At 35.8% G+C, this 12195-nt stretch overlaps 1 protein-coding gene across 1 annotated transcript in view; it reads left to right on the forward strand.

The window, feature by feature from the left end:
- Positions 1-12195, forward strand: part of pigg (phosphatidylinositol glycan anchor biosynthesis class G (EMM blood group)) — a 137168-nt gene that overhangs the window by 67157 nt on the left and 57816 nt on the right. Inside the window, exons 7-8 of the mRNA XM_088911559.1 lie at positions 5115-5332; positions 10198-10479. Of these exons, the coding sequence (XP_088767685.1) occupies positions 5115-5332; positions 10198-10479 (500 nt within the window). The remainder of the gene's footprint in view (positions 1-5114; positions 5333-10197; positions 10480-12195) is intronic.

Genomic DNA, 12195 nt, shown 5'->3' on the forward strand with positions numbered 1-12195 from the left:
CTTTGAGATTCTACAGCACCTCATGGATATACCTGTAGCTGGTCCCTTGAGCTACTCAGTGGGCTCTGTCTAAGAGACAGTGAGGCTTTCTGGCCATGGTCCACTTTTGCCAGCATTTCACATTATTATACTGTCTCATTGGTTGGTGGCTACTCTTCTAAATGAAGGGGAATAGTCCTGCTATAGTCCTGCTAATTGAAATAGTGTGATTGCTACCAAAACTCTCAGCTCAGTTGTCAGTGCCTCCGCAAGGTTTTCAATAAAAGAGAAAGGAAAGGAGACACTGTTCTCCTAAAGAGAGGGAACAGAGATATAACATTTCTGATCTAAAAATTCTATAAATACCCGGCTTTCTGTCTTGGATGTGAATATCCTATTAGTTGATGGCTATTTCTTCAGTGAAACACGAAACATGAGTAACCCAGATAGTAGTTTAATCTTCCCGTTTGGGTAAATAAGGATTTATTAAGTAATCAAAACACACATGCATCATTTATCAAATGTATTATAATTTGATTTACTCTGTAATTGATTAAAGTCCTCCGAAAATTGCTTGAAATCGCTAATTATCTTCTTGTTTATGCTGCCCAGTTTCTCCAACAATTCCTCTGACAGAGCTATTTTACACCTTGTGAGATGCATGGTGAGCACTGCAGACTTGATGAGGTTAGTGGCACAGCTCTCAATGCTCACAGCCATTCACCCAACCAATTATGTTTCACCATTTGGAGAATCCCTCTCCATAGTTGATTAATGGCTTAGTCCAGGCTCTTTAATGCCAGGACATAAGGCCAAGCTTCGCTAAACACATCTGCTGAGAAACATAACTACAGATGGGAGTTCTGTTTCTTGTTATGTTATGTGTATCTGACCACATTTGTTCTGTCAATGATGGGACCTTATATTGTAAGTTTTGTGATACAGCTATTTTATCACATCACATCACTTTCAATATCCACTTATCGGATTCTGATTTATAGTAGCCTGGATCCTGCCCTAGGAAGAATTGGATGCAAGGCAGGATATGCCCTGGACAGGCTTGCCAGTCCATCACAGGGCACACACGGACACAGTAACAGACACACTCACAGTCAATCCAATTTCCCAAACATCAGTTAACCTGCCAGGAAGTCTTCGGACTGTGGGAGAAAACTGCACCCAGAGTAAAACCAATGTAAACACAGGGAGAACATGTGAACTCCTCACAGATAGCACTCCAGAACTTCAAACCAGGGCTCCAGCAAAAACCTGTACATCACCATGGCACCCTAGCAGCTTCGCATTCCATTTTGATTTCAGAAAAAAATAATTTCAAACCCTGTTTGTTTTTCTCATTTTTTCCATTCTAGAGAATGAAGAAATAATTCCATTGACATTTAATATAATTACAGGTCACTGATAAATGTTTTTAAATTGCATTATTCATAACAATATAGATTATAGTCAAATACACTGTCATCATCTATTTTTCTTCAGTATACTTTACAAAATTACAACTCGGACCCTGTAAAGAAAACATATTTGTGTAAATGCATTCATTGCAGTGAACATGATGCCTCTTAAATCAAGTAATGTCAGTCTTTGTAGGTATTATATTCTTGTTTTTCTTTCTTCTGAAATATGATAATGTATCCTCTGGATATGAAAAACTGAATTACTGCTTTAAAATCTATTTTTAAAGCTTTATCTTGGACCACTGAACATTAATCTGTAAAACCAAAAGGAAATGACAGAGCCCAGCCTTGTGCTACAGAAGCTAGTAAAAATGTATTCTGTTGGCAATCTGCACTCTGAGAGAAGGTATTGTAGGACTTGGGATGACGCTGTCCTTATTTGCAGGAGAACAAGCTCTGCAGCTGTAACTTGGCACTGTCTCAGCTCTCTTTCCAGAGCAGAGATGATAGTCTGGCACTTCATCACTGTTAATTGGGAACTGAAACTACAGGGCAGATGCTGAACATGAGTGCTTTTGTGTGAGCCAAGCTTAAGCATCTGGAGTGGACAGGACATCAGGCCCCAGGCACTGGCCCTCCCTTCAGCTTATTTTGTAATCTAACTGGTGCTCTGAGAGTTCAGTGCACACACGTAAAGCATCACATAGAGCACAAGGAAGAACAATTCAGGAAGTCTGATATAATCCCACATTTCTCTAGCATAGTGTATAGTGTTATATAGTGCAAATTAAAAAGGTAGAATGAAATGTATGAATTCATTCTCAAGTGTTTCTCATTACTGGAGAACAGCAAATAAAAGTAGCAAAATGGATATGACTCTCTTGTCTAGAGTAAGCAACCAAGAAGATGACCTGACTTGATAAAATCAAGAAATTTGCTGGACTAATAGATTGTGAATGTAGACAGATTAAAACTGAAGTGCATAGAAGATTCTTGGCGATGTTGTCATCCAACAGTGAATTAACAAAGGCGAATGATGAAAGTGTAGGAGGAGACTCGTTTGGTTACATACTAGTTAATTGGTAGGATGATCTCATCTGGCCACTTCTTGAAAGAAATCAGGGTGTTATCTTCAGCATCATGCCAAGGTAGCTTGTGCCAAGTTGTAACAGTTGTAAAATGATAACCTGTTCTCACGTTTAAAACCACCTGCCTTATTTTCCCATATTTGTCTTCTGGTTTATGTTTCATTTTTGATTTTGAGCCTAGAATTGCATCTGCTTTCTCTTCTGTGCACTCATTCCAAAGCAGCAATATTTTATATAGCTTAGTGACCAAATTTGTGTACAGTAACATAAATGGCATCTTGGTATGAATAAATATAGCATAATATCCCTTGATTTAAGTTCTATGCCTTTTAAATACAGTACTGTATATATCCGAACAATATACTGACTTTTTTGTGTCAGGACAATGAAAATGATGTGTCAGTAGATACCCAAGTTTTTTTTATAAGGAGTTTTTATAACTCCTTCAAAAAGAGAATTTCTTATAATCTACTTATAGCTTTTGTTGCTACATTCATGTACTGTATATCCAGTTGTCTACATTAAATATCTTCTCTCGTATGATTTTATTGTCCCACACAGGAAATGTGCTAATGAACCCATTAACAAAAAAGCATAAAACCTTAATGCCTAAAATAAGAATAAGTGCAATTTAGATTTAATACATCAAGTGATTTTGCTTTCATTGTCTAGACATTTACCATTTTATCTCTGAAGCCATTTGCTTTCTGAGTCCTTTACTGTTCTTCTGCTGTTGTAATGCTGCAAATATATTATTTTAGTCTCTATTGCCATATTCTCTCTCTCAATCTTTCTAATATCCTCTTAAACCACAGCTTGCAATTCATTATACTCCTTTATTAATTGGATCCTGTTCTATTAAATCATTTCATGAATTTTTCCAGTATATTTTCTTAGTTTATGTATTCAGTCACTACTTTCTAGCCTTTGGGGTGAATCTGTTCTGAAATATATATATATATTTGTTTATCTAACTGTTTGGAATATTTATTTATATTTGTTGTTTTTTTTATTCCATTACGAAAACTAGGCAAGGTAGATTTAGTTTATATTACTCCTGAACAGCACTGTAAATAATATAGGGTCGGGAAAATAGAGACTTATGGAAAATACAAAGCAAGATAATTGATAATTAATAACTCCCCAAATTGTAAAAATATGTCAAAAATATACCTGAGTGGTTGGTATAATTGGAGGCACTCTCTCTTTCTTCTCTGACAAAGCTTTGGCAAAAGAGTAATAAATTAGGCACACTGGGTTAAACAAATATTAATTATTTGTTAATGACAGTAAGACACCCTAAGCAACACACAAACCAATGTATAAGTTATCCTATTTACAAACAAGACATCTCAGTGGCCTATGTCATGACTAACCAGACAAACTCAGACTGCTAACCCAGTACTAAGATATCCTATATAATGCCAACACAGGCCAAGAGTGATAAAACTACCTTCAAAATAAACAAGAGTTAATTCCCTCTTCCGATCTGGATGCTCCAAAATGAATAGGATCTTATCTCCCTCAAGTACTGTTTTGATTAAGTGGACATTTCATCTTAACGCATAATTGCATTGACAGACATTTTAAGCATCTCTTTTTTACATAGAAATTATATACATTTTGCATGTCTATTGTTTTTTTATATACTTTTTGTTTTTCTTTTGGTATTAAAGGCTTTTCTCCAATTTAGAATATCTTCTGCTCATTTCCCACTAATAACAGTTGTTTATGCAGGAGTATAATACCAGATGCAGCCTTTAAAAGTGACTTATAGTGGGGCTTGTCCCCCAGAATATCCATTTTATAAATCAATACTGTCTGAAAATAAATGAATAAGTCTGAAAAATACTACACAAAGAAAAGCAAGTACTGCAAAGTAAATGCAAATAGCTTTCCTAAGGGAGAGATACATACTCAATGCAGAGGACTATCTTAAAAATCTTCACATGATAGTGTGTTTGAATGCTTGTAGGTAAAATTTCCTTATGGATTTTGTTTTAATCCTGCAATGAGATTGATGATTTTAAAGTGTATTTCACACAGGGGTGCATTTTGTGGAAAAGAAAAAAATCTTTGGCCATAAATGCTTTTCCGTTGAGAGAGAGATTGCTTGGACTCAGAGGCAAATTTGCTTGACCAAGAAAGTCGGGTTATTAAATGCCTGTAAGGTATACCAAGTATAATTTACGGGGTAGTTGTGTTCAAATATTTATCAAAACATAACACTCACACAGAGCTCTAGTAACAGCATAGCAAATAATGTTCAGTGAAGCAAAGAAAGTTGATCTTTTAACCTTATTTTCTCAATATCTTAGCCTGCTGTATTCTGTGGAATATATTGCAGGCTGAATGCAGGCATACTGTATATTGATGTACAATGAACAATCTAAATGATGATACTTTATGTTGTTTTTGATTTGTTTTCTTATTAACACTCGTGAGGAGTAAGTGAGAAATTAGGTCACTGATTTTTTTGTCCATGCATTTTGAAGGGAGTTTTATGAATGTCCAGCTTCCTTTGTGGAAATGATAATCATACTGGTGTTACAGTATTTTTCCACTTTCAAAGTCTTTTCTTGGTAATTGTTTGTCTCCTTTGTGATGTGTGTCATATTTCTCACCTTCACAGATCCAGGATATGAGCAGTTCAGAATAGCTGAGAAGTCCCATGGCAGCTGGATGAAGCTTTATTTAGAAGGGAATACGTCAGAGGTCCTGAGCAACATGGGAAAGAAAGTGCTGAAGCAGTACATGGATGCCTTAAAGTCAATGAGTGAATCCCTCAGTAAGCAGCTGGGGAAATATGACATGTACTCAATGATTGTGGGCATGAGCATTGTGTTAGAGGTAAGAATGATTCCCCTGCTGACAAACTGCTGGACATCATTTTAAATTATTTTCCTTTGCCAACATTTTTCAGGTTTCAGTACAAAATCAGCTCACATACTGTATATGCAGACTAAGATTTATTGTTAATCTTCCTTGCTTTAAAAGCAAATAAAAACCAATAAGCTGTACAACTACAGTATACAGCTTTTGGAGGTTTTATACTGTAACTTAAAACAAAACTAGTGTAGTATGGGTGAAGTGCTTTCAAAGTGTGGCAGTCAGTAAATTTACGGAAAGCAGAACTATTAAATAATTGATTGGGAACCAAGGGAAATCTTTTTCAGTTAAATACTGGGGTTTTCTACTCTGGTTCTGTAGTATCTCTGAGTCTTCTGGTTTTCATGCCAAGTGAGCTGATAGTTGTCCAACTGACGTATTAATGGAAACAATAATGTGCTTAACTGGGCCTTTTATTGCTTTTCAACGGACAATTAATTATAAAAATGTGAAATTAAAGTGTTAAATTATGCAATCGAAAGCTTGGTTTAAGCAGAAATAAGAAGGCAAAGGGATCTGCCAAGACCAGTTTTGAAAATCGCCAATGTAGTATTTTTGAGTACAAAGTGGCAGAGTTAAGAGGGGAGACGAACACGCTAGAAAATGTTGCAAAAAAATATCACTTGAAAAGATTGCTCTGCAAAAATCTTTTTGTGAGTCTTTTTACCAGTTTTGGATTTTGTCATCTTGTATCACTTAACGAGAGCTGCGAAGTGCAGTTCATTGTTTTTTCTTGGAAATGGAAGAGTTTTCATTCTTTTGACTTTATTGCAGAATTGTACTGTCTTTAAAATAATTTTCTTTTCTTCCTCTGCCCTTCAATTAACACCTTCATTAGAGTGCATTACACATATTTCTAGATTTGCATATATGTTTGTCTTCACTTTTCATCTTCTGGGGGGTTTCCAAGGCAACTACCAGTAACTGATACCACTGAGGTTGTTTATATTAGATGACTAATGAATCTAAATGCCTTTACTGCAGGATTTTTTTTTTTAATTAAAGCATACAAAAATTGTGTTCATAAGCTTCTTTAGTCAACTTATTTGTCGTTTCAGGTGGCTACATTAGCCACTTTTCTAAAAGCAGTTATACTGTATATGCTTGGAATTTTGATTTTCTTTTCCTTTTGTTCCCAACCAACATGAAAAATGCAGGCATTTTTTAAATATTTTTTGTGACAGCTGATGGAAAGCTGAATGGAATGACTATCTTCTATGTTGTCAGAATCTTGGAACTATAAGGGTAAAAAACATGAATGGCATGAAATGCAGCAGTGGTACAAAGAAGACTCACATACTATATTTGCAAAATCTTCTAGACACTGACCAGTGCTAATCAATAGCCTAGTGGAGCCTGACAATGTAACAAAAACTTTAAATTATTTATTTTTTATAGCCAAGTGAGTAGAAAGTCCTTTCTTTGATTTTTGACAATAGCAAATCTTTGAAATAGTTACTGCACGATTTTCTATTACCTCTAGGAAATCTTGCTTGTACTTTCATACAGTAGGTCCCACTTTAAAATGCATTTGAAACTTGGTAGACATCCATCACTGAACCCTAACACTAAATTCTGAAAAAAAGACTGAGAAAGAATGAACATGTGCCGAGAAGTGTGACTTCAGGCTTGTCACGGTTTAAATGGAGGAAATTTTGAGTCATCCAGGCTTTTATGTCAGTGATGCAATTAGACAGTGCAGAGACAGCCACTTCAATGTCAAGTTTAGTATAGATTTAGTTTAGTATGTAGATTTGAGTATCTTCTAAGGAATTATCAATTTGACCATATGATCTTAGTAGCTGACCAAGTGGGAACATGTAAATGCTGAATAGAAGGATGTAGTAGTATTGAGCCCTGAGAAACACCAGACTTAATGAGCCCAACTTCAGAACTGAAACCCCTAAGAGAGACAAAGTGTCAGCGATCTGTGAGGTACAGTACAGTAAGAGTTGAACCATTTAAGAGCACTGTCAGAAACTCCAAACACAGTCTCAAGACGAAAAAGTAAGATGTCTTGGTTAACGGTGTCAAAAGCAGCGCCTTTCAGGAGGTTAAGGATTGAAAGAGAACCAGAATTAGAAGCCATAAGAAGACTGGTAAAGATCTGTTACCATTATATTCTAGAAGAGTGGATTACTTTCTTTTAAATTCTGTTTTACTATAAACTGGAAATCTCTAAAATTCAAAAGTCTTTGGAGAATAGTTACTGAGTGCAGGTTGGTGTTTGTATAATTGAAGTCAGTGTTGATGAACAAAATACTTTCACAAATGCAGGCGATGGAGCTTGTTGATGCCTCAAAATATGCCTGGTATGTTGCCGATTATTAGTGGTGCAGTAAATGCTACAAACATCTGAAAGTTTCTAAAAGAAAATCTCTTTGTGCCTGGGAAGCTTTAAGAATTTCCACTGAGACCTGATACGAAATAATAATAAGAAAAAAATAGAAGGAGAAGAGTAGCTGTCAGCAGTTTGTCAAGGTAGAAATCCAAGGGCATCCACATGACAGCTTTTAACTAATGTCCCCGAGAGAAGGTGCTCAAGGGATTCGGAGTCTTGGACCCTTGGTTTGCAATAAGAGCGAAAAGACATAAAAGAGATGCATTTATTTATTGCAGTGTAGTGCATGTGGCCAGATTTAATCATCATTTGTCATTTTTTTCCATTCAAGTGATTGCAGTCATTAGCTTGGGGTTATTTGTTTTAACTCTATATTTACCCCCCTTTCATTAATATGCGTGTCCATTTGTGTTGGTGTTCTCTTGTGTGTGTTCAATTTGCCTTTTATATTCTATACAGTATTCTCTAACAGTTCTAACAAATACTCTCATGTGTTTGAAATCTGTTGTGTTTAAAAATCTTTTTTGTCTATGACGCACCAGAACATGCTTTATCTGAACTTAAAAGAAAACCGTTTCTCAGCAGTATATTTTTATGAGGTTTGTGGTTTTACAAAATATTTCATCTGCACATTTAACGCTAAAAAAACAGTATTAACTGAAAGGTTTATTTTTGCATTAGTAAATCTTTCATGGCTGTGCACTAGACACTTGATGAACTGTCATACTATAAATCAACTATCTTAAGAGTCCCATCCTTCTGATATTAAGAAGTCTCTCTAGTTGTTTTTTTTTTCTCCAAGCAAACTATTTTTTCACCTAACAGAAAAATACTGCATTTAAAAGACCACTGAGCAGTCAGTGCATTCTTCTTTAGTCATCCTGAAAAACAAATGATGACAGCAATAAAAGTCTGTCTGTGCTTTGCAAAGGAGTTTCTGATAGAAATTTCAATTACAGTGTTTTATGCAGAACAGTGACAAAATAGAAATTGCTCTATCTTATGCTTAAAGATTGTCAATTGTAAAACCAGGGAAAGTGGGAGTCTTTATCACAACAGTATGCATTTGAAAGCCCAGATTTTCAGGAACAATCAAAGGTGATGTGCACTACAATTTGGAGTATCACCACGTAGACAGAAACGGCTGAAACAGCTTTTTGGCGTCTGCCTAAATACTAAAGCATGTGCTGATAGAACACACATGAAATTATAATACAAAGTTCGTATCCTTATGGTTACATATATCTATGCAGTATATATATGTTAAATAACCCCTGGTTCTTCAAGACAGCAGCACTTTTTTTAGTCCTTCAGTTTGCACTATTAAGGTGCTTGTCCCCTTCTTCAGCACACTGTCTTTATTTTAGATAGTTCTAAAAATGTTTTGTTCATCCACAATGTAAGGATTTTCTAAAATAGTGGTAGTAAAATGTTCCGTGTTGTGGTTGTAGGATGACACTTCTACCCTGTCATGATGGATTTCAGTTACTTTCTTGATGGACAGAGAGGCTAAGCTGTTGTTCTTGTAAAATCATAATCACTTCAGTGCATCCATGCTGAGAAGTAACCTGCTTCAACATACAGTAGTTACAATTGAAGATATACTGAAGGTTGAAACCCATGTCCCTGAATTGAATGAACGGCCGTACTGAAATATTACTGATATTTAAAACCTGTTTGAGAAGCCAAGTGAATATGCTAATTTTGGAGCATTACTTTTAAACATGCAGATCACAGGCCAATTTATAACCCACTCCTCATAACTGCAAAGCAAATGGTGTAATGAAATGTTATTATAGCAACAATCCAGCTGTGCTTTAATTTCTGTATTTCCGTATATTTGTCATTTTAAACAGCTTTGCTCTTTTTAATGCAAGGTAGGGATTACACTTCACTTTTTAATCCTTAAATTTGGAGGCTGCACTATATACCCTAGTGCAATGCTATTTTACATTTTCTTTAAAAAAAATAGAACTTTAAACAGCTTTTCTGAGCCAATGCATACAAATTCTGTTCTACAAGTATGATGTTTGGTTAGCATCTGTCTCTTAATATCAATGGAAAACTACCAGTTGTCTGTGCATCCAATGATACAGTATTTGTTTGATGACTACACAGGAGTTTTAACTGGTTTGCTACGATTGGAAGAATGCAGCCTTTTGCATCTTAAACTTGTTTTGCTGTTGACAGATCATCAGTGTGGTCTAAAAACTGATAGAACTTCCAGAATAATAAAAATAAATACTAGAGGTGATTCAAGTACTACATTCTCCTCACTGCCTTAAATTGCACAACTGTTGCCTCTTTCTGTCATGATAGCATTATTAAAAACCTGATCTTCAGTCATAACTAGTATATGAAGCCGGCACACTAGTATTTGAAGTTGTAATCTGTGGAGAGTTAATGTCCACTGATGTTTTTTTTAAAGCTGAATGTGACTACCATACTAATGTGATGTTCTCTGTTTTCCTCCATGTGCCTGCAGGTTCTTTTCCTGCTACTGATCACCATGGCAGAGGCTCTGAGTGGGGCAGCGGAGGTGGACCTGCCCCTCTCCTTGGCCCTCTGTTCACTGCCCTTCTACCTGCTCTGTCTGTTCTGCTCCTCCATCCACGTCATGGTCTGCACTTCCACAGAGAGCACCTGCTATTTCTGCAGTCTGTCGTGGGCCCTGGTGTTTGCAGTAATAGCCTTTTTCTCGTCCCTGCTCTGCGTCATATTGTCCATCATAGGCAGAAAGCTCTTCTGGGCGAAACCTCAGATGAAGGTGAGGACGCTGGCTGACAATGTAATAAATGGGTTTATTTTCTTCTTCAGGCCGCTTTGTTTTACCGGGTGCTTGTGTGCAATTTGTGTCACTGTTGTCCTCTGCAATTCTCACTCCTCTTCCTGATGCTCCTTGATTATTCAGGCCCCGTTTCCCTTTGAAATCAATTAGGAGCTGAGGAAGTGGTACTTCTGCTTGCCCCGACTCCAGCTTATGTGGGCATGTGGGATAGCTTTAGATTCTAAGAGCCGTAATGAGGGAAACAAGGACACTAATTTCTAGTCATGTTTCTGCATCCTCATTTTCAAAGGCTGAATCAAGAGTTCATATCCATGCTGCAGTACATCATCATAATTCATAAGTTCTCTCCATGCAAAAGCTACCAATCTTAGCAGTTATACTGTATCTGCTTTATGTTTTCGTTATGTTGTGTATACATATGTATGTCACCTCATATGGCACTTGAGAGATTTGAGCTCACACTTTAATGCCTTTACCTAATGTGAAAAAATATCTTTTGAAATGCCAAGAAGGTGGATATATCCTATGCAAGTTAATTCTATTGCTTTCTTATGTTCATTATTTTTTGTTTGTTTTAAAATGTAAGCTGGGAAAGTCTGCCTTCAGTGTTAACTGGCTAGTGACTTGTCAGCCAGGAATGATTAGATGTTCTCTGGCTTCCGCAGTTTTTAAAGAGTCCTTTTTCTTCATTCTTCATCTGTGTGGAATAACAAACTGTTAATATTTGTACCGGAAGGTCCAAATTCTTTTTGCAGTTACAACATGTTAGATTGGTGATGATAACCAAACATATAATGTCAACATCCTTAGTAAACAAATATTCAAAAACAATATTTATAGGATTTATAGGACCATTGTAGACATCTGCAACTGACCATCCTTTGCTGGTTGACTGTTGTAGCTCAGGAAAAGTGAGAAACACTACATTTAGATGGTGTTTTACAATAACTAATAACTTTGATGAACCATTATGATTCTTTAGTTATATTTTTGTACACATTTTCTGTGATTTCAGTGTCTGTTTAAAATATTTTCTTAAATCTTAGACCTGAATGTTACATTAATTTATGCATCATTATATAATGTTAACCTATTTTCTTAATAATAGACATTTGTCTTTCCATTTGTCTTTCCTTTCCTCACATTAGCGTATCATTACAATATACTGTTTTTTGTAAGAATTGTACCAGTTCCACAAACTCAAGTTTAAAGAACTAAAGACAGTGTTTTAAGGAGATCCTAAGTTGATGTATTTACAAAAACTATCTTTCTTTTTTTGCAAACTACAGGAGTTATGAGTTTAAATAGACTGTCTATTGATAAACACTCACAGCAAATAATATTGCAATATATTGTAAACCCACACCCCTATTTAAAAATCCCTTTGTGTAAAAATGAAAAAGAAAATACAAAGAACCAACAGCTTCCAAACAATCTTGTGTATAATATTTATAACTGAAAAACCAACTCCCTTCAAACACCCTTAGACTTTTCAACAATTTTAGATAATAGATTCTAAAATGATAGTGCTCCTCACCAACCAGTGAAAGGGATAGACTGCTTGATATTTATTGATATTGTGATGTTTGTAATTACACAATGTAGACTGCATGTGGAAATTCAGAGGCACTGTCATTTATTGTAATAAACTAATTGCCACTTCAACAACTTGTGCAATCACCTGCAACCAGGAGC

Source organism: Atractosteus spatula, chromosome 1 (assembly GCF_055471065.1).
Source record: "Atractosteus spatula isolate fAtrSpa1 chromosome 1, fAtrSpa1.hap1, whole genome shotgun sequence".
NCBI lineage: Eukaryota > Metazoa > Chordata > Actinopteri > Semionotiformes > Lepisosteidae > Atractosteus > Atractosteus spatula.